This window comes from Oncorhynchus nerka, linkage group LG23 (genome assembly GCF_034236695.1).
Source record: "Oncorhynchus nerka isolate Pitt River linkage group LG23, Oner_Uvic_2.0, whole genome shotgun sequence".
In the NCBI taxonomy this organism is placed as follows: Eukaryota; Metazoa; Chordata; class Actinopteri; order Salmoniformes; family Salmonidae; genus Oncorhynchus; species Oncorhynchus nerka.
In genome coordinates this window covers 6,673,431-6,697,026 of record NC_088418.1, presented here as the reverse complement: position 1 = coordinate 6,697,026, position 23,596 = coordinate 6,673,431, and the positions used below count along the sequence as shown (strand labels likewise).

Sequence of the window (23,596 nt, the reverse complement as noted above, 5' to 3'; positions counted from 1 at the left end):
TACAGCACTTTGAGATATCAGCTGATGTAAGACGGGCTTTATAAATACATTTGATTTGATGTACGAAGAGCCTGGTGGGTCAAACCACACACATATAACGTGCATCCACACACACATCATATATGCTGTTGCTACTCTGTTTGTTATCTGCAACGTTGATGGGTAAGAAATTCAATGGTATTTACATTTGAAACTTGGCGTTCGTTAGCAAACAGACAAAGACAGGGAGAAACTCCCAGCTGTCTCAATCAGCTTCATCTACCAACCAATCATCTTCCCCCTAACCTTCCCCCCATTCATGTTGGGTCTCGCCTCTATTTGTAGCATTGCCTTGGGAGTCGTGTGATTCGCTAAAATGAAACGATGACAAATACTTTCCTCAGTAAGTGGGCGTGACCACAGAATTCCAAGGTAGAATTCTTTAGTCACTCCCACTGAGGCCTCTGTGCTCAATAGCCTGGGGACACATTAGATATTTTTATATATACAGTATTTTATATATACAGTATTTTATATATACAGTATTTACACAGACTGTGAAATCCAACCTGTGGAACAGATCACAAAGACACCACAAAACAGAAATGACATTTGCCAGTTCAATATTTTCCAAGCAATAACCTGATTTGTCTGTCTGTAAAAAAAAATATATATATATATATATACACACATTTCACAATACAAAGCAACACAGGTCATTTGATCAGACACAAGCCATGACACGACTCACACGGTTAAACCCAGGCACACCTTGGCTTAGACCCACACAACTTTAATCATAACAGATACTTAGGATAATGAGATTATAACGTGTTGCTTAAGTGGCCGTAAGGGAGCTAAAATAAGAAAATAAATAATTAAAATAACAGATCCTTGGGATATAATTATGGGCCCGTTGAGTGCTGTAGAAAAACAGTTTACCAGAACTCTCCATCGTCTGCTTTCACAACGTCACGCTCAGAAAAATCAACGCTGTTCCACTCCGAGGAGCTAGAGAGAGAGAGAGAGAGAGAGAGAGAAAGAAAGAGAGAAAAAACAGTTTCTTTAACAAGTGTGTGGTAACCATCAGGGTTAATTCAATTCAGAAAGCAAGTTGAAATTCCAATAACATTTCTCAGTTGACTTCCTAAATTAACTGAACTGGAATTGAAACCACCCAGTTTGAATTGAACCCACCCAGTTTGAATTGAACCCACCCAGTTTGAATTGAACCCACCCAGTTTGAATTGAACCCACCCAGTTTGAATTGAACCCACCCAGTTTGTATTGAACCCACCCAGTTTGTATTGAACCCACCCAGTGAATTGAACCCACCCACTACTCTGAGGTTCTCTCTTACTTGTCACTCCAGGCCCCAGTCCACTCCACTGTTCCCCAGGGGTTACGCACTCTGACCAGCTTCTCCTTGCGGCCACGGTAGTTCACCTGGTTTAGTAAGGTCATCATACAGTTGTTAGGTCCTGCTTTGGGTTCAGACAGATCTCATACATTGTCGTCACCAACAATTTCTGAGTCAAGATCAACTTTCGCAGTCAAAAAGTAAGTTCAGATCTACCGCTCAGATTTGTAAAATTAACAGAATAAAAACAGTTATGTATGAATGAGGTGTGCAGTAGCCCTAATACATTATCGAATCATAATGGCTATATGCCTGGTCTAATACATTATCACAGCATATTGGCTATATGCCAGATCTCGTTTTTTTCCACCCGAGTTCCCAGTTGTCTGGAACGCATTGAATTCGGAAGTCGGTGATTACGAGTTCCCAGTTGTTTTGAACACGGCATTAGTCTCAACGGAGGGAGAGAGAGAGCCTGCAGAAGGTCCGCCTCTCACAGTCCCTGCTCGCTCTCGCCTTCCTTTCCTCCGGTGAGACTGATCAGAGGGGCCAGTCTTCCACCTGGTGGCGTAACGAGTCGCATCTGCCTCATGAACAAATTAAATGTTGTTCCTATGAACAGAGAATGTAAAAAATTAATCGATACGACGAGCTGCTAATAATAATTAAAACTTAGAGCTATCGATATGATCGGCTACTCATTCATTGCAGCTGCAGCGCGAGTGGAATTACGGAGTAGAGCTTTTATGTTTTGTGCTGAATGAAAACAGAAACATGAACTCAGTCATAAACTGCAGCTCTTTGACAGTTTCTCTGTGGTTATGGCTTTAAGTTAGTTCATTTTACGTAGGTTAGTATCAAACTTTGCGGTGACCGTCGAAGCTCTGTTCGCACAGTGATTTGAGCTATCTGATTGGCCAGCCCAGTAGGCGCACTCGATTTACCCACAGATCTCCCGGTCCGCCGGGTAGGCGGAGTTTGTCTTTTCAGACATATTGAATCGTTCAAAATGGGAACACTTTGCTTATCCGGTGCGCAGGACTTCTGAATTAAGTGCACCGGAGGTCAACAGCGCAACACAAAAAAGAAGAAAAAAAACTGCTTTTATCCTTGAATTTTCAACAGAAATGTTTGGCGATAGACTTGTAATGCATTGAACAGCGACCAGTAGATCGCGATCGATCGGTTGGCGACTATTGTCATATACTATGAGAAACTTTGATAAACTGGATCTGTTGGTGTTGTATAGCCAACTCATATATATATATATATATGGTCGTTGTCAATATGATAGGATTAACTTGTACCAGTCACACAGTACTGCTGTATGCAACATAGACACATGACACACTCAACATAATGCATACATCATACATACAAGTTGGCTATAAAGCACAAACAGACCTGCGACCAGGCCTGGACTTTGTGGATACACTGTATGACAGGGATCGACAACTAGATTCATCCTCTGGACGATGTTGTTGTTGTTGTTGAGTAGACTGCAAATTGACCGGAAGAAGCCCAAAGTAGATAATTTTTGACTAAAACTTTACAATTTCAAACCTTGCTTACATTTGTATATGATCAAAGGTCTCTCTCTATTATGCGTTGTAATACTTGGGAGCGGATTTCTTAAATTAAAATCACCAGGAGATGATTTCCTTTTTGTGTTGGGGGGGAGGGGAGGGGGGGTGGGTTGCTCCAAAAACTTGGGGGGCCAAATGAAACCAACAGCGGGCCAAATTCTGCCCTCCAGTCAGGGAACCGTGCTGTATGAAATATTGAGTCTGTCTAACGTTACCTCCATAGCCCCGGTCAGAGAGTAGGCGTGTCCTTTCACCAGCTTCTGATAGGTGACGGCCTCCGAGTCTGCTTGACTGGTGATCTGGAGAGACAGGGAACCGAACCGTAACTAAATCATAACCACACCATGGAAAACCCCTGATAATATCACAGCCAAACAGCACACAGAACCTGCACTAAAATATCCACAGACACAGTTCATTCAGCTTGCTTTTTAGTCTAGGATTAGGCTTAATCTGTGCCCAGGAAACCACCCCCAAATGTTTACACAGTTCATTCAGCTTGCTTTTTAGTCTAGGATTAGGCTTAATCTGTGCCCAGGAAACCACCCCCAAATGTTTACACAGTTCATTCAGCTTGCTTTTTAGTCTAGGATTAGGCTTAATCTGTGCCCAGGAAACCACCCCCAAATGTTTACACAGTTCATTCAGCTTGCTTTTTAGTCTAGGATTAGGCTTAATCTGTGCCCATGAAACCACCCCCAAATGTTTACTGCATTTAAAAGGTGACAGATGTTTTTATCCAGAGCGACTTATGTTCCGTGGCACAGTGCAGTGAAGAACCATGCTATTAAAATCAAATCTTAGATATGATCATGTCCTTCACTGCATGTAACAGTCTCCATTATGTTTTTTTATTTTTATAGAAGATGCTCTTATCCCGTAAAACAACTACATATCACAATCATGTTTTCATTACACACGGCAAATTAAACCTGAAACCTTCCAAAAACTGGATGACGATGACAGTGATATAAATGTTATATTCTGAAGTTGTACACACGTCGATGGAGCAGCCCAGCAGAGCTCCAGAGGCCAGGGCTTTCCTGATGATCTGGAACAGGTCGGAGGGAGCCTTCTTCAGGTCATAGTTCTCTGCTATCCCTCCTGTGAAGTCCTCAAAGCCCTCAGTGGTGGAGCCACCTGACAGAGACTCATAGCATCCATTCACCCTGAGACAGAGACAGAGAGACAATATATTCAGACTCATAGCATCCATTCACCCTGAGACAGAGACAGAGAGACAGAGAGACAATATATTCAGACTCATAGCATCCATTCACCCTGAGACAGAGAGACAGACAATATATTCAGACTCATAGCATCCATTCACCCTGAGACAGAGACAGAGAGACAGACAATATATTCAGACTCATAGCATCCATTCACCCTGAGACAGAGACAGAGAGACAATATATTCAGACTCATAGCATCCATTCACCCTGAGACAGAGACAGAGAGACAGACAATATATTCAGACTCATAGCATCCATTTACCCTGAGACAGAGACAGAGAGACAGACAATATATTCAGACTCATAGCATCCATTCACCCTGAGACAGAGAGACAGACAATATATTCAGACTCATAGCATCCATTCACCCTGAGACAGAGACAGAGAGACAATATATTCAGACTCATAGCATCCATTCACCCTGAGACAGAGACAGAGAGAGAGACAATATATTCAGACTCATAGCATCCATTCACCCTGAGACAGAGACAGAGAGACAGACAATATATTCAGACTCATAGCATCCATTCACCCTGAGACAGAGACAGAGAGACAGACAATATATTCAGACTCATAGCATCCATTTACCCTGAGACAGAGACAGAGAGACAGACAATATATTCAGACTCATAGCATCCATTCACCCTGAGACAGAGACAGAGAGAGAGACAATATATTCAGACTCATAGCATCCATTCACCCTGAGACAGAGACAGAGAGAGAGACAATATATTCAGACTCATAGCATCCATTCACCCTGAGACAGAGACAGAGAGACAGACAATATATTCAGACTCATAGCATCCATTCACCCTGAGACAGAGACAGAGAGAGAGAGACAATATATTCAGACTCATAGCATCCATTCACCCTGAGACAGAGACAGAGAGAGAGACAATATATTCAGACTCATAGCATCCATTCACCCTGAGACAGAGACAGAGAGAGAGACAATATATTCAGACTCATAGCATCCATTCACCCTGAGACAGAGACAGAGAGACAGACAATATATTCAGACTCATAGCATCCATTTACCCTGAGACAGAGACAGAGAGACAGACAATATATTCAGACTCATAGCATCCATTCACCCTGAGACAGAGACAGAGAGACAGACAATATATTCAGACTCATAGCATCCATTCACCCTGAGACAGAGACAGAGAGAGAGACAATATATTCAGACTCATAGCATCCATTCACCCTGAGACAGAGACAGAGAGACAGACAATATATTCAGACTCATAGCATCCCTTTACCCTGAGACAGAGACAGAGAGACAGACAATATATTCAGACTCATAGCATCCATTCACCCTGAGACAGAGAGACAGACAATATATTCAGACTCATAGCATCCATTCACCCTGAGACAGAGACAGAGAGACAGACAATATATTCAGACTCATAGCATCCATTCACCCTGAGACAGAGAGACAGACAATATATTCAGACTCATAGCATCCATTCACCCTGAGACAGAGACAGAGAGACAATATATTCAGACTCATAGCATCCATTTACCCTGAGACAGAGACAGAGAGACAGACAATATATTCAGACTCATAGCATCCATTCACCCTGAGACAGAGAAAGAGAGACAATATATTCAGACTCATAGCATCCATTCACCCAGAGACAGAGATACAATATATTCAGACTCATAGCATCCATTCACCCTGAGACAGAGACAGAGAGACAGACAATATATTCAGACTCATAGCATCCATTCACCCTGAGACAGAGACAGAGAGACAGAGAATATATTCAGACTCATAGCATCCATTCACCCTGAGACAGAGACAGAGAGACAGACAATATATTCAGACTCATAGCATCCATTCACCCTGAGACAGAGAGACAGAGAGACAGACAATATATTCAGACTCATAGCATCCATTTACCCTGAGACAGAGAGACAGACAATATATTCAGACTCATAGCATCCATTCACCCTGAGACAGAGACAGAGAGACAGACAATATATTCAGACTCATAGCATCCATTCACCCTGAGACAGAGACAGAGAGACAGACAATATATTCAGACTCATAGCATCCATTCACCCAGAGACAGAGAGACAGACAATATATTCAGACTCATAGCATCCATTCACCCTGAGCGACAGAGAGACAGACAATATATTCAGACTCATAGCATCCATTCACCCTGAGACAGAGAGACAGACAATATATTCAGACTCATAGCATCCATTCACCCTGAGACAGAGAGACAGACAATATATTCAGACTCATAGCATCCATTCACCCTGAGCGACAGAGAGACAGACAATATATTCAGACTCATAGCATCCATTCACCCTGAGACAGAGAGACAGACAATATATTCAGACTCATAGCATCCATTCACCCTGAGACAGAGAGACAGACAATATATTCAGACTCATAGCATCCATTCACCCTGAGCCAGAGACAGAGAGACAATATATTCAGACTCATAGCATCCATTTACCCTGAGACAGAGACAGAGAGAGAGACAATATATTCAGACTCATAGCATCCATTCACCCTGAGACAGAGACAGAGAGACAGACAATATATTCAGACTCATAGCATCCATTCACCCTGAGACAGAGACAGAGAGACAGACAATATATTCAGACTCATAGCATCCATTTACCCTGAGACAGAGACAGAGAGACAGACAATATATTCAGACTCATAGCATCCATTCACCCTGAGACAGAGACAGAGAGAGAGACAATATATTCAGACTCATAGCATCCATTCACCCTGAGACAGAGACAGAGAGAGAGACAATATATTCAGACTCATAGCATCCATTCACCCTGAGACAGAGACAGAGAGACAGACAATATATTCAGACTCATAGCATCCATTCACCCTGAGACAGAGACAGAGAGACAGACAATATATTCAGACTCATAGCATCCATTCACCCTGAGACAGAGAGACAGAGAGACAGACAATATATTCAGACTCATAGCATCCATTTACCCTGAGACAGAGAGACAGACAATATATTCAGACTCATAGCATCCATTCACCCTGAGACAGAGACAGAGAGACAGACAATATATTCAGACTCATAGCATCCATTCACCCTGAGACAGAGACAGAGAGACAGACAATATATTCAGACTCATAGCATCCATTCACCCAGAGACAGAGAGACAGACAATATATTCAGACTCATAGCATCCATTCACCCTGAGCGACAGAGAGACAGACAATATATTCAGACTCATAGCATCCATTCACCCTGAGACAGAGAGACAGACAATATATTCAGACTCATAGCATCCATTCACCCTGAGACAGAGAGACAGACAATATATTCAGACTCATAGCATCCATTCACCCTGAGCGACAGAGAGACAGACAATATATTCAGACTCATAGCATCCATTCACCCTGAGACAGAGAGACAGACAATATATTCAGACTCATAGCATCCATTCACCCTGAGACAGAGAGACAGACAATATATTCAGACTCATAGCATCCATTCACCCTGAGCCAGAGACAGAGAGACAATATATTCAGACTCATAGCATCCATTTACCCTGAGACAGAGACAGAGAGAGAGACAATATATTCAGACTCATAGCATCCATTCACCCTGAGACAGAGACAGAGAGACAGACAATATATTCAGACTCATAGCATCCATTCACCCTGAGACAGAGACAGAGAGACAGACAATATATTCAGACTCATAGCATCCATTTACCCTGAGACAGAGACAGAGAGACAGACAATATATTCAGACTCATAGCATCCATTCACCCTGAGACAGAGACAGAGAGACAGACAATATATTCAGACTCATAGCATCCATTCACCCTGAGACAGAGACAGAGAGAGAGACAATATATTCAGACTCATAGCATCCATTCACCCTGAGACAGAGACAGAGAGACAGACAATATATTCAGACTCATAGCATCCATTCACCCTGAGACAGAGACAGAGAGAGACAATATATTCAGACTCATAGCATCCATTCACCCTGAGACAGAGACAGAGAGAGAGACAATATATTCAGACTCATAGCATCCATTCACCCTGAGACAGAGACAGAGAGACAGACAATATATTCAGACTCATAGCATCCATTCACCCTGAGACAGAGACAGAGAGACAGACAATATATTCAGACTCATAGCATCCATTCACCCTGAGACAGAGACAGAGAGACAATATATTCAGACTCATAGCATCCATTTACCCTGAGACAGAGACAGAGAGACAGACAATATATTCAGACTCATAGCATCCATTCACCCTGAGACAGAGACAGAGAGACAATATATTCAGACTCATAGCATCCATTCACCCTGAGACAGAGACAGAGAGACAGACAATATATTCAGACTCATAGCATCCATTCACCCAGAGACAGAGAGACAATATATTCAGACTCATAGCATCCATTCACCCTGAGACAGAGACAGAGAGACAGACAATATATTCAGACTCATAGCATCCATTCACCCTGAGACAGAGACAGAGAGACAGACAATATATTCAGACTCATAGCATCCATTCACCCTGAGACAGAGACAGAGAGACAGACAATATATTCAGACTCATAGCATCCATTCACCCTGAGACAGAGAGACAGAGAGACAGACAATATATTCAGACTCATAGCATCCATTTACCCTGAGACAGAGAGACAGACAATATATTCAGACTCATAGCATCCATTCACCCTGAGACAGAGACAGAGAGACAGACAATATATTCAGACTCATAGCATCCATTCACCCTGAGACAGAGACAGAGAGACAGACAATATATTCAGACTCATAGCATCCATTCACCCAGAGACAGAGAGACAGACAATATATTCAGACTCATAGCATCCATTCACCCTGAGCGACAGAGAGACAGACAATATATTCAGACTCATAGCATCCATTCACCCTGAGACAGAGAGACAGACAATATATTCAGACTCATAGCATCCATTCACCCTGAGACAGAGAGACAGACAATATATTCAGACTCATAGCATCCATTCACCCTGAGCGACAGAGAGACAGACAATATATTCAGACTCATAGCATCCATTCACCCTGAGACAGAGAGACAGAGAGACAGACAATATATTCAGACTCATAGCATCCATTCACCCTGAGACAGAGACAGAGAGACAGACAATATATTCAGACTCATAGCATCCATTTACCCTGAGCGACAGAGAGACAGAGAGACAGACAATATATTCAGACTCATAGCATCCATTTACCCTGAGACAGAGACAGAGAGACAGACAATATATTCAGACTCATAGCATCCATTCACCCTGAGACAGAGAGACAGACAATATATTCAGACTCATAGCATCCATTCACCCTGAGACAGAGACAGAGAGACAGACAATATATTCAGACTCATAGCATCCATTCACCCTGAGACAGAGACAGAGAGACAGACAATATATTCAGACTCATAGCATCCATTCACCCTGAGACAGAGACAGAGAGACAATATATTCAGACTCATAGCATCCATTTACCCTGAGACAGAGACAGAGAGACAGACAATATATTCAGACTCATAGCATCCATTCACCCTGAGACAGAGACAGAGAGACAATATATTCAGACTCATAGCATCCATTCACCCTGAGACAGAGACAGAGAGACAGACAATATATTCAGACTCATAGCATCCATTCACCCAGAGACAGAGAGACAATATATTCAGACTCATAGCATCCATTCACCCTGAGACAGAGACAGAGAGACAATATATTCAGACTCATAGCATCCATTCACCCTGAGACAGAGAGACAGAGAGACAGACAATATATTCAGACTCATAGCATCCATTCACCCTGAGCGACAGAGAGACAGACAATATATTCAGACTCATAGCATCCATTCACCCTGAGACAGAGAGACAGACAATATATTCAGACTCATAGCATCCATTCACCCTGAGACAGAGAGACAGACAATATATTCAGACTCATAGCATCCATTCACCCTGAGCGACAGAGAGACAGACAATATATTCAGACTCATAGCATCCATTCACCCTGAGACAGAGAGACAGACAATATATTCAGACTCATAGCATCCATTCACCCTGAGACAGAGACAGAGAGACAGACAATATATTCAGACTCATAGCATCCATTTACCCTGAGCGACAGAGAGACAGAGAGACAGACAATATATTCAGACTCATAGCATCCATTTACCCTGAGACAGAGACAGAGAGACAGACAATATATTCAGACTCATAGCATCCATTCACCCTGAGACAGAGAGACAGACAATATATTCAGACTCATAGCATCCATTCACCCTGAGACAGAGACAGAGAGACAGACAATATATTCAGACTCATAGCATCCATTCACCCTGAGACAGAGACAGAGAGACAGACAATATATTCAGACTCATAGCATCCATTCACCCTGAGACAGAGACAGAGAGAGACAATATATTCAGACTCATAGCATCCATTTACCCTGAGACAGAGACAGAGAGACAGACAATATATTCAGACTCATAGCATCCATTCACCCTGAGACAGAGACAGAGAGACAATATATTCAGACTCATAGCATCCATTCACCCTGAGACAGAGACAGAGAGACAGACAATATATTCAGACTCATAGCATCCATTCACCCAGAGACAGAGAGACAATATATTCAGACTCATAGCATCCATTCACCCTGAGACAGAGACAGAGAGACAATATATTCAGACTCATAGCATCCATTCACCCTGAGACAGAGACAGAGAGACAGACAATATATTCAGACTCATAGCATCCATTCACCCTGAGACAGAGACAGAGAGACAGACAATATATTCAGACTCATAGCATCCATTCACCCTGAGACAGAGACAGAGAGACAGACAATATATTCAGACTCATAGCATCCATTTACCCTGAGACAGAGAGACAGACAATATATTCAGACTCATAGCATCCATTCACCCTGAGACAGAGACAGAGAGACAGACAATATATTCAGACTCATAGCATCCATTCACCCTGAGACAGAGACAGAGAGACAGACAATATATTCAGACTCATAGCATCCATTCACCCAGAGACAGAGAGACAGACAATATATTCAGACTCATAGCATCCATTCACCCTGAGCGACAGAGAGACAGACAATATATTCAGACTCATAGCATCCATTCACCCTGAGACAGAGAGACAGACAATATATTCAGACTCATAGCATCCATTCACCCTGAGACAGAGAGACAGACAATATATTCAGACTCATAGCATCCATTCACCCTGAGCGACAGAGAGACAGACAATATATTCAGACTCATAGCATCCATTCACCCTGAGACAGAGAGACAGAGAGACAGACAATATATTCAGACTCATAGCATCCATTCACCCTGAGACAGAGACAGAGAGACAGACAATATATTCAGACTCATAGCATCCATTTACCCTGAGCGACAGAGAGACAGAGAGACAGACAATATATTCAGACTCATAGCATCCATTTACCCTGAGACAGAGACAGAGAGACAGACAATATATTCAGACTCATAGCATCCATTCACCCTGAGACAGAGACAGAGAGACAATATATTCAGACTCATAGCATCCATTCACCCTGAGACAGAGACAGAGAGACAGACAATATATTCAGACTCATAGCATCCATTTACCCTGAGACAGAGAGACAATATATTCAGACTCATAGCATCCATTCACCCTGAGACAGAGAGACAATATATTCAGACTCATAGCATCCATTCACCCTGAGACAGAGAGACAGACAATATATTCAGACTCATAGCATCCATTCACCCAGAGACAGAGACAGAGAGACAGACATTATATTCAGACTCATAGCATCCATTCACCCTGAGACAGAGAGACAGACAATATATTCAGACTCATAGCATCCATTCACCATGAGACAGAGACAGAGAGACAGACAATATATTCAGACTCATAGCATCCATTCACCCTGAGACAGAGACAGAGAGACAGACAATATATTCAGACTCATAACATCCATTCACCCTGAGACAGAGAGACAGACAATATATTCAGACTCATAGCATCCATTCACCCTGAGACAGAGACAGAGAGACAGACAATATATTCAGACTCATAGCATCAATTCACCCTGAGCGACAGAGAGACAGAGAGAGAGACACAGACAGACAGAAAACAATACACTTAGTAGCAAAACGCAGGTTTCATTTGTGTCCTTCCAAGGCAGCTGAGCAATGATCACGTTAGGCTGCGTTTCATTTCATTTCATATGGCGGTTTGATCGCGGGGGAGGCACTCTAGTAATATCTGCACTTTTGGCTAGTTTTGGCCATTTGTTTCAAGTGTATTAGTCTATAAATAAATCTCTTTGCCAAAAATTCATCATCTCTCCCACGTCTTATTCAACTAGTAGTAGTTCTGAAATGTTTATTACTTGCCTACATTTTACTCCCTCCTCTATGTTTAATATAACACACATACATTAATTATTCATATTTCGGGTTGCCTATCCTGACATGAAGTTAGTTCAGTAGAAAGTGTTTGACTCAAGTGACAAAATGTATCCTGCAAATCCTATGGGAATCAGGTAACACCGGACTGTCAGAACTCTGTGGCATACAATGTTTACACCATGTACTGAATATGTTGTGTTAATACCTTATCTTACTTAGCACAAACCACATACTGTATGTGTTATGGTGCTGTATCTTAGCATAAACCATGTATGTGTAACAGTATAACTTTAGACCGTCCCCTCGCCCATACCCGGGCGCAAACCAGGGACCCTCTGCACACATCAACAACAGTCACCCACGAAGCATCGTTACCCATCGCTCCACAAAAGCTGCGGCAGAGCAAGTGGAACCACTACTTCAAGGTCTTAGAGCAAGTGACGTCACCGATTGAAACGCTATTTAGCGCGCACCACCGCTAACTAAGCTAGCCGTTTCACATCCGTTACATATGTATTATGGTGCTGTGTCTTAGCATAAACCATGTATGTATTATGGTGCTGTGTCTTAGCATAAACCATGTATGTATTATGGTGCTGTATCTTAGCATAAACCATGTATGTATTATGGTGCTGTGTCTTAGCATAAACCATGTATGTACTATGGTGCTGTGTCTTAGCATAAACCATGTATGTATTACAGTACTGTATCTTAGCATAAACCATGTATGTATTATGGTGCTGTGTCTTAGCATAAACCATGTATGTACTATGGTGCTGTGTCTTAGCATAAACCACGTATGTATTATGGTGCTGTGTCTTAGCATAAACCATGTATGTATTATGGTGCTGTGTCTTAGCATAAACCATGTATGTACTATGGTGCTGTTTCTTACTTGGCGTAGGCCTTCTCCAGCAGGGCGCTCCAGAACTCAGAGCCCTCGGCTGAGTGAACAAACAGCAGCTTTCCATCCTTCGTTGGCAGCCGGTCGTCAATCACCACGTCCACCCACTCACCAAACTGCCAGAACTGAAGAGGACCACAACAGACAGCATTCTACATTTCCACTTCAACAAATGAGAAGGATTTGCATTGCATTCCAGAACGAAAGAATGGTTTACATTCCAGAACTCTTTGCAGAGAATGGTGCCGGAGAAACATTCCAGAACTCTTTGCAGAGAATGGTGCCGGCCAAACATTCCAGAACTCTTTGCAGAGAATGGTGCCGGAGAAACATTCCAGAACTCTTTGCAGAGAAAGGTGCCGGAGAAACATTCCAGAACACTTTGCAGAGAACGGTGCCGGAGAAACAGTCCAGAACTCTTTGCAGAGAATGGTGCCGGACAAACATTCCAGAACTCTTTGCAGAGAATGGTGCTGGAGGGAATAGTGGCAGTTTTATAGGCTCCTGACCATTTGTGCTATTTTGTATATTTTCTTGTACTGGTCGTAGCTTTGTTTGGTACATAATGTTTCCGCCATCGTTTCCTATGACCGCAAAGAGCTTCTGGGCATCAGAACAGCTATCATTAACCTTCGATTTGGGCCAGGACTACCTCAATGAGTCAGAGGCGAAAGACACATGGATTATCCCGGACCAGACCCAAATCCCAGACACTTGAAGGAGAAGATGGCTCTGTGTTTTTCGTAGCTGTCTATTTACCACCACAAACCAATGCTTGCAATAGCGCCGCACAATTGTATAGGGCCGTAAGTAAACAAGAAAAGGCTCACCGAGAGACGGAAACTTTAATGCAGGAAAAATGAAATCCGTTTTATCTCATTTCTACCAGCATGTCACCTGTGCAACTAGAGGTGAAAAAAACTCTAGGTCACCTTTACTCCACACAGAGACTCATACAAAGCTCTCCCCTGTCCTCCACTTGGCGAATCTGACCATAACTCTATCCTCCTGATTCCTGTTTACAAGCAAAAACTCAAAGAGGAAGTACCAGTGACTCAATACGGAAGTGGTCAGATGACGCAGATGCTAAGCTATTGTTTTGTTAGCACAGACTGGACTATGTTCTGTGATTCATCCGATGGCACTGAGGAGTTTACCACATCTGTCACCTGCTCCATTAAAAAGTGCATCGTACGTACATATCGCAAATAGAAGCCATGGATTACAGGCAACATCCGCACCGAGGTAATGACTAGAGCTGCCGCTTTCAAGGAGCAGGACACTAATTTGGCCGCTTATAAAAAAATCCCGCTACGCCCTCTGACGAACCATCAAACAGGCAAAGCGTCAATACAGAACCAAGATCAAATCCTACTACACCGGCTCTGATGCTTGTCGGGTGTGGTACGGGCTTGCAAACAATCACGGATTACAAAGGGAAACCCAGCCGTGAGCTGCCGAGTGACGTGCGCCTACCAGACGAGCTAAATACCTTCTATCCTCGCTTTAAGGCTAGCAACACTGAACCATGCATGAGAGCACCAGCTGTTCCCGGACGACTGTGCGATCATGCTCTCCATGGTCGCTGTGAGTATACATCACTGGGGCCGAGCTCCCTGCCATCCAGGACCTCCATACCAGGCGGTGTCAGAGGAAGGCCCTAAAAATTGTCAAAGAATCCAGCCACCCAAGTCATAGACTTTTCTCTCTGCTACCGCATGGCAAGTGGTACCGATGCACCAAGTTTGGAACCAACAGGACCCTGAACAGCTTCTACCCCCAACCCATAAGACTACTAAATAGTTAGTTCAATTGTTAAAGCTGCAATATATAACTTTTCATGCGACCCGACCAAATTCACATAGAAATGTTAGTTATAGATCTCTCATTCGCATTGAAATCAAGTCTAAAAAGCAGGTGATCTGTTCTATGTGCACAATTTCTATGCTTCCCAAGTTTCATTTTTGCGTCTTTTACTTTTCGGTTTTGTACACCAGCTTCAAACTGCTGAAAATACACTATGTTCGGGTTATGTAAAATATATTTCACAGCAGTTTAGATGGTACAATGATTTTCTATACTAGACTTGCTTGTTTTGCGCTAAACCCTACGTTTCCCACACCACACCTCTCACTAGGGCCTCCCACCCTAACACAATGGAAACTTACAAAACGTACATCCCTTAGCTTACATCCCTTAGCTTACATACCTGATAAGGAATGGCCGTGTCCAGAATCAACCTTGATATCCACTAGTGTCTAGGGTGGTAGGGGTTAAGGGATTGTTTCTAGGGTCTAGGGTGGTAGAGGTAAAGGGATTGTTTCGAGGGTGGTAGAGGTAAAGGGATTGTTTCTAGGGTGGTAGAGGTAAAGGGATTGTTTCTATGGTGGTAGGGGTTAAGGGATTGTTTCTAGGGTGGTAGGGGTTAAGGGATTGTTTCTAGGGTCTAGGGTGGTAGAGATAAAGGGATTGTTTCTAGGGTGGTAGGGGTTAAGGGATTGTTTCTAGGGTCTAGGGTGGTAGAGATAAAGGGATTGTTTCTAGGGTGGTAGGGGTTAAGGGATTGTTTCTAGGGTCTAGGGTGGTAGGGGTAAAGGGATTGTTTCTAGGGTGGTATGGGTTAAGGGATTGTTTCTAAGGTCTAGGGTGGTAGAGGTAAAGGGATTGTTTCTAAGGTCTAGGGTGGTAGAGGTAGAGGGATTGTTGCTAGGGTGATAGAGGTAAATGGATTGTTTCTAGGGTGGTAGAGGTAAAGGGATTGTTTCTAGGGTGGTAGAGATAAAGGGATTGTTTCTAGGGTGGTAGGGGTTAAGGGATTGTTTCTAGTGTCTAGGGTGGTAGAGATAAAGGGATTGTTTCTAGGGTGGTAGGGGTTAAGGGATTGTTTCTAGGGTCTAGGGTGGTAGAGGTAAAGGGATTGTTTCTAAGGTCTAGGGTGGTAGAGGTAAAGGGATTGTTTCTAAGGTCTAGGGTGGTAGAGGTAGAGGGATTGTTGCTAGGGTGATAGAGGTAAATGGATTGTTTCTAGGGTGGTAGAGGTAAAGGGATTGTTTCTAGGGTGGTAGAGATAAAGGGATTGTTTCTAGGGTGGTAGAGGTAAAGAGATTGTTTCTAGGGTCTAGGGTGGTAGAGGTAAAGGGATTGTTTCTAGGGTGGTAGAGGTAAAGGGATTGTTTCTAGTGTCTAGGGTGGTAGAGGTAAAGGGATTGTTTCTAGGGTCTAGGGTGGTAGAGGTAAAGGGATTGTTTCTAGGGTCTAGGGTGGTAGGGGTAAAGGGATTGTTTCTAGGGTCTAGGGTGGTAGAGGTAAAGGGATTGTTTCTAATGTCTAGGGTGGTAGAGGTAAAGGGATTGTTTCTAGTGTCTAGGGTGGTAGGGGTAAAGGGATTGTTTCTAGGGTGGTATGGGTTAAGGGATTGTTTCTAGGGTCTAGGGTGGTAGAGGTAAAGGGATTGTTTCGAGGGTGGTAGAGGTAAAGGGGTTGTTTCTAGGGTGGTAGAGGTAAAGGGATTGTTTCTAGGGTGGTAGGGGTTAAGGGATTGTTTCTAGGGTGGTAGAGGTAAAGGGATTGTTTCTAGGGTGGTAGGGGTTAAGGGATTGTGTCTAGGGTGGTAGGGGTAAAGGGATTGTTTCTAGGGTGGTATGGGTTAAGGGATTGTTTCTAGGGTCTAGGGTGGTAGAGGTAAAGGGATTGTTTCGAGGGTGGTAGAGGTAAAGGGATTGTTTCGAGGGTGGTAGAGGTAAAGGGATTGTTTCTAGGGTGGTAGAGATAAAGGGATTGTTTCTAGGGTGGTAGAGGTAAAGAGATTGTTTCTAGGGTCTAGGGTGGTAGAGGTAAAGGGATTGTTTCTAGGGTGGTAGAGGTAAAGGGATTGTTTCTAGTGTCTAGGGTGGTAGAGGTAAAGGGATTGTTTCTAGGGTCTAGGGTGGTAGGGGTAAAGGGATTGTTTCTAGGGTCTAGGGTGGTAGAGGTAAAGGGATTGTTTCTAATGTCTAGGGTGGTAGAGGTAAAGGGATTGTTTCTAGTGTCTAGGGTGGTAGGGGTAAAGGGATTGTTTCTAGGGTGGTATGGGTTAAGGGATTGTTTCTAGGGTCTAGGGTGGTAGAGGTAAAGGGATTGTTTCGAGGGTGGTAGAGGTAAAGGGGTTGTTTCTAGGGTGGTAGAGGTAAAGGGATTGTTTCTAGGGTGGTAGGGGTTAAGGGATTGTTTCTAGGGTGGTAGAGGTAAAGGGATTGTTTCTAGGGTGGTAGGGGTTAAGGGATTGTGTCTAGGGTGGTAGGGGTAAAGGGATTGTTTCTAGGGTGGTATGGGTTAAGGGATTGTTTCTAGGGTCTAGGGTGGTAGAGGTAAAGGGATTGTTTCTAGTGTCTAGGGTGGTAGAGGTAAAGGGATTGTTTCTAGGGTGGTAGAGGTAAAGGGATTGTTTCTAGTGTCTAGGATTGTTTCTAGGGTAGGGTGGTAGGGGTAAAGGGATTGTAGGGTGGTAGGGTAAAGGGATTGTTTCTAGGGTGGTAGGGGTTAAGGGATTGTTTCTAGGGTCTAGGGATTGGTGGTAAAGGGAGAGGTGGTAGAGGTAAAGGGATTGTTTCTAGGGTGGTAGAGGTAAAGGGATTGTTTCTAGGGTGGTAGAGGTAAAGGGATTGTTTCTAAGGTGGTAGAGGTAAAGGGATTGTTTCTAGTGTCTAGGGTGGTAGAGGTAAAGGGATTGTTTCTAGGGTCTAGGGTGGTAGGGGTAAAGGATTGTTTCTAGGGTCTAGGGTGGTAGAGGTAAAGGGATTGTTTCTAATGTCTAGGGTGGTAGAGGTAAAGGGATTGTTTCTAGTGTCTAGGGTGGTAGGGGTAAAGGGATTGTTTCTAGGGTGGTGGTATGGGTTAAGGGATTGTTTCTAGGGTCTAGGGTGGTAGAGGTAAAGGGATTGTTTCGAGGGTGGTAGAGGTAAAGGGGTTGTTTCTAGGGTGGTAGAGGTAAAGGGATTGTTTCTAGGGTGGTAGGGGTTAAGGGATTGTTTCTAGGGTGGTAGAGGTAAAGGGATTGTTTCTAGGGTGGTAGGGTTAAGGGATTGTGTCTAGGGTGGTAGGGGTAAAGGGATTGTTTCTAGGGTGGTATGGGTTAAGGGATTGTTTCTAGGGTCTAGGGTGGTAGAGGTAAAGGGATTGTTTCTAGTGTCTAGGGTGGTAGAGGTAAAGGGATTGTTTCTAGGGTGGTAGGGTAAAGGGATTGTTTCTAGTGTCTAGGGTGGTAGGGGTAAAGGGATTGTTTCTAGGGTGGTAGGGGTTAAGGGATTGTTTCTAGGGTCTAGGGTGGTAGAGGTAAAGGGATTGTTTCGAGGGTGGTAGAGGTAAAGGGATTGTTTCTAGGGTGGTAGAGGTAAAGGGATTGTTTCTAGGGTGGTAGAGGTAAAGGGATTGTTTCTAAGGTGGTAGAGGTAAAGGGATTGTTTCGAGGTGGTAGGGGTTAGGTGGGGATTGTTTCTAGGGTGGTAGAGGTAAAGGGATTGTTTCTAAGGTGGTAGAGGTAAAGGGATTGTTTCTAGGGTGGTAGAGGTAAAGGGATTGTTTCTAAGGTGGTAGGGGTTAAGGGATTGTGTCTAGGGTGGTAGAGGTAAAGGGATTGTTTCGAGGGTGGTAGAGGTAAAGGGATTGTTTCGAGGGTGGTAGAGGTAAAGGGATTGTTTCTAGGGTGGTAGAGGTAAAGGGATTGTTTCTAGGGTGGTAGGGGTTAAGGGATTGTTTCTAAGGTCTAGGGTGGTAGAGGTAAAGGGATTGTTTCTAAGGTCTAGGGTGGTAGAGGTAGAGGATTGTTGCTAGGGTGATAGAGGTAAATGGATTGTTTCTAGGGTGGTAGAGGTAAAGGGATTGTTTCTAGGGTGGTAGAGATAAAGGGATTGTTTCTAGGGTGGTAGGGGTTAAGGGATTGTTTCTAGTGTCTAGGGTGGTAGAGATAAAGGGATTGTTTCTAGGGTGGTAGGGGTTAAGGGATTGTTTCTAGGGTCTAGGGTGGTAGAGGTAAAGGGATTGTTTCTAAGGTCTAGGGTGGTAGAGGTAAAGGGATTGTTTCTAAGGTCTAGGGTGGTAGAGGTAGAGGGATTGTTGCTAGGGTGATAGAGGTAAATGGATTGTTTCTAGGGTGGTAGAGGTAAAGGGATTGTTTCTAGGGTGGTAGAGATAAAGGGATTGTTTCTAGGGTGGTAGAGGTAAAGAGATTGTTTCTAGGGTCTAGGGTGGTAGAGGTAAAGGGATTGTTTCTAGTGTCTAGGGTGGTAGAGGTAAAGGGATTGTTTCTAGGGTCTAGGGTGGTAGAGGTAAAGGGATTGTTTCTAGGGTCTAGGGTGGTAGGGGTAAAGGGATTGTTTCTAGGGTCTAGGGTGGTAGAGGTAAAGGGATTGTTTCTAATGTCTAGGGTGGTAGAGGTAAAGGGATTGTTTCTAGTGTCTAGGGTGGTAGGGGTAAAGGGATTGTTTCTAGGGTGGTATGGGTTAAGGGATTGTGTCTAGGGTGGTAGGGGTAAAGGGATTGTTTCTAGGGTGGTATGGGTTAAGGGATTGTTTCTAGGGTCTAGGGTGGTAGAGGTAAAGGGATTGTTTCTAGTGTCTAGGGTGGTAGAGGTAAAGGGATTGTTTCTAGGGTGGTAGAGGTAAAGGGATTGTTTCTAGTGTCTAGGGTGGTAGGGGTAAAGGGATTGTTTCTAGGGTGGTAGGGGTTAAGGGATTGTTTCTAGGGTCTAGGGTGGTAGAGGTAAAGGGATTGTTTCGAGGTGGTAGAGGTAAAGGGATTGTTTCTAGGGTGGTAGAGGTAAAGGGATTGTTTCTAGGGTGGTAGAGGTAAAGGGATTGTTTCTAAGGTGGAGTAGAGGTAAAGGGATTGTTTCGAGGGTGGTAGGGGTTAAGGGATTGTTTCTAGGGTGGTAGAGGTAAAGGGATTGTTTCTAAGGTGGTAGAGGTAAAGGGATTGTTTCTAGGGTGGTAGAGGTAAAGGGATTGTTTCTAAGGTGGTAGGGGTTAAGGGATTGTGTCTAGGGTGGTAGAGGTAAAGGGATTGTTTCGAGGGTGGTAGAGGTAAAGGGATTGTTTCGAGGGTGGTAGAGGTAAAGGGATTGTTTCTAGGGTGGTAGAGGTAAAGGGATTGTTTCTAGGGTGGTAGGGGTTAAGGGATTGTTTCTAAGGTCTAGGGTGGTAGAGGTAAAGGGATTGTTTCTAAGGTCTAGGGTGGTAGAGGTAGAGGGATTGTTGCTAGGGTGATAGAGGTAAATGGATTGTTTCTAGGGTGGTAGAGGTAAAGGGATTGTTTCTAGGGTGGTAGAGATAAAGGGATTGTTTCTAGGGTGGTAGGGGTTAAGGGATTGTTTCTAGTGTCTAGGGTGGTAGAGATAAAGGGATTGTTTCTAGGGTGGTAGGGGTTAAGGGATTGTTTCTAGGGTCTAGGGTGGTAGAGGTAAAGGGATTGTTTCTAAGGTCTAGGGTGGTAGAGGTAAAGGGATTGTTTCTAAGGTCTAGGGTGGTAGAGGTAGAGGGATTGTTGCTAGGGTGATAGAGGTAAATGGATTGTTTCTAGGGTGGTAGAGGTAAAGGGATTGTTTCTAGGGTGGTAGAGATAAAGGGATTGTTTCTAGGGTGGTAGAGGTAAAGAGATTGTTTCTAGGGTCTAGGGTGGTAGAGGTAAAGGGATTGTTTCTAGGGTGGTAGAGGTAAAGGGATTGTTTCTAGTGTCTAGGGTGGTAGAGGTAAAGGGATTGTTTCTAGGGTCTAGGGTGGTAGAGGTAAAGGGATTGTTTCTAGGGTCTAGGGTGGTAGGGGTAAAGGGATTGTTTCTAGGGTCTAGGGTGGTAGAGGTAAAGGGATTGTTTCTAATGTCTAGGGTGGTAGAGGTAAAGGGATTGTTTCTAGTGTCTAGGGTGGTAGGGGTAAAGGGATTGTTTCTAGGGTGGTATGGGTTAAGGGATTGTTTCTAGGGTCTAGGGTGGTAGAGGTAAAGGGATTGTTTCGAGGGTGGTAGAGGTAAAGGGGTTGTTTCTAGGGTGGTAGAGGTAAAGGGATTGTTTCTAGGGTGGTAGGGGTTAAGGGATTGTTTCTAGGGTGGTAGAGGTAAAGGGATTGTTTCTAGGGTGGTAGGGGTTAAGGGATTGTGTCTAGGGTGGTAGGGGTAAAGGGGTTGTTTCTAGGGTGGTATGGGTTAAGGGATTGTTTCTAGGGTCTAGGGTGGTAGAGGTAAAGGGATTGTTTCGAGGGTGGTAGAGGTAAAGGGATTGTTTCGAGGGTGGTAGAGGTAAAGGGATTGTTTCTAGGGTGGTAGAGATAAAGGGATTGTTTCTAGGGTGGTAGAGGTAAAGAGATTGTTTCTAGGGTCTAGGGTGGTAGAGGTAAAGGGATTGTTTCTAGGGTGGTAGAGGTAAAGGGATTGTTTCTAGTGTCTAGGGTGGTAGAGGTAAAGGGATTGTTTCTAGGGTCTAGGGTGGTAGAGGTAAAGGGATTGTTTCTAGGGTCTAGGGTGGTAGGGGTAAAGGGATTGTTTCTAGGGTCTAGGGTGGTAGAGGTAAAGGGATTGTTTCTAATGTCTAGGGTGGTAGAGGTAAAGGGATTGTTTCTAGTGTCTAGGGTGGTAGGGGTAAAGGGATTGTTTCTAGGGTGGTATGGGTTAAGGGATTGTTTCTAGGGTCTAGGGTGGTAGAGGTAAAGGGATTGTTTCGAGGGTGGTAGAGGTAAAGGGGTTGTTTCTAGGGTGGTAGAGGTAAAGGGATTGTTTCTAGGGTGGTAGGGGTTAAGGGATTGTTTCTAGGGTGGTAGAGGTAAAGGGATTGTTTCTAGGGTGGTAGGGGTTAAGGGATTGTGTCTAGGGTGGTAGGGGTAAAGGGATTGTTTCTAGGGTGGTATGGGTTAAGGGATTGTTTCTAGGGTCTAGGGTGGTAGAGGTAAAGGGATTGTTTCTAGTGTCTAGGGTGGTAGAGGTAAAGGGATTGTTTCTAGGGTGGTAGAGGTAAAGGGATTGTTTCTAGTGTCTAGGGTGGTAGGGGTAAAGGGATTGTTTCTAGGGTGGTAGGGGTTAAGGGATTGTTTCTAGGGTCTAGGGTGGTAGAGGTAAAGGGATTGTTTCGAGGGTGGTAGAGGTAAAGGGATTGTTTCTAGGGTGGTAGAGGTAAAGGGATTGTTTCTAGGGTGGTAGAGGTAAAGGGATTGTTTCTAAGGTGGTAGAGGTAAAGGGATTGTTTCGAGGGTGGTAGGGGTTAAGGGATTGTTTCTAGGGTGGTAGAGGTAAAGGGATTGTTTCTAGGGTGGTAGAGGTAAAGGGATTGTTTCTAGGGTGGTAGAGGTAAAGGGATTGTTTCTAAGGTGGTAGAGGTAAAGGGATTGTTTCGAGGGTGGTAGGGGTTAAGGGATTGTTTCTAGGGTGGTAGAGGTAAAGGGATTGTTTCTAAGGTGGTAGAGGTAAAGGGATTGTTTCTAGGGTGGTAGAGGTAAAGGGATTGTTTCTAAGGTGGTAGGGGTTAAGGGATTGTGTCTAGGGTGGTAGAGGTAAAGGGATTGTTTCGAGGGTGGTAGAGGTAAAGGGATTGTTTCGAGGGTGGTAGAGGTAAAGGGATTGTTTCTAGGGTGGTAGAGGTAAAGGGATTGTTTCTAGGGTGGTAGGGGTTAAGGGATTGTTTCTAAGGTCTAGGGTGGTAGAGGTAAAGGGATTGTTTCTAAGGTCTAGGGTGGTAGAGGTAGAGGGATTGTTGCTAGGGTGATAGAGGTAAATGGATTGTTTCTAGGGTGGTAGAGGTAAAGGGATTGTTTCTAGGGTGGTAGAGATAAAGGGATTGTTTCTAGGGTGGTAGGGGTTAAGGGATTGTTTCTAGTGTCTAGGGTGGTAGAGATAAAGGGATTGTTTCTAGGGTGGTAGGGGTTAAGGGATTGTTTCTAGGGTCTAGGGTGGTAGAGGTAAAGGGATTGTTTCTAAGGTCTAGGGTGGTAGAGGTAAAGGGATTGTTTCTAAGGTCTAGGGTGGTAGAGGTAGAGGATTGTTGCTAGGGTGATAGAGGTAAATGGATTGTTTCTAGGGTGGTAGAGGTAAAGGGATTTTTTCTAGGGTGGTAGAGATAAAGGGATTGTTTCTAGGG

The 23,596-nt window shown here is 43.8% G+C and overlaps 1 protein-coding gene across 1 annotated transcript in view; it reads right to left on the bottom strand.

Annotated features, from left to right (window-relative positions):
• LOC115122462 (calpain-2 catalytic subunit-like) overlaps positions 1 to 23,596 on the bottom strand; it is a 63,125-nt gene that overhangs the window by 25,178 nt on the left and 14,351 nt on the right. Inside the window, exons 4-8 of the mRNA XM_065007808.1 lie at positions 13,498 to 13,631; positions 3,926 to 4,094; positions 3,141 to 3,224; positions 1,340 to 1,425; positions 922 to 990 (exon numbers count right to left, since the gene is read on the bottom strand). Of these exons, the coding sequence (XP_064863880.1) occupies positions 922 to 990; positions 1,340 to 1,425; positions 3,141 to 3,224; positions 3,926 to 4,094; positions 13,498 to 13,631 (542 nt within the window). The remainder of the gene's footprint in view (positions 1 to 921; positions 991 to 1,339; positions 1,426 to 3,140; positions 3,225 to 3,925; positions 4,095 to 13,497; positions 13,632 to 23,596) is intronic.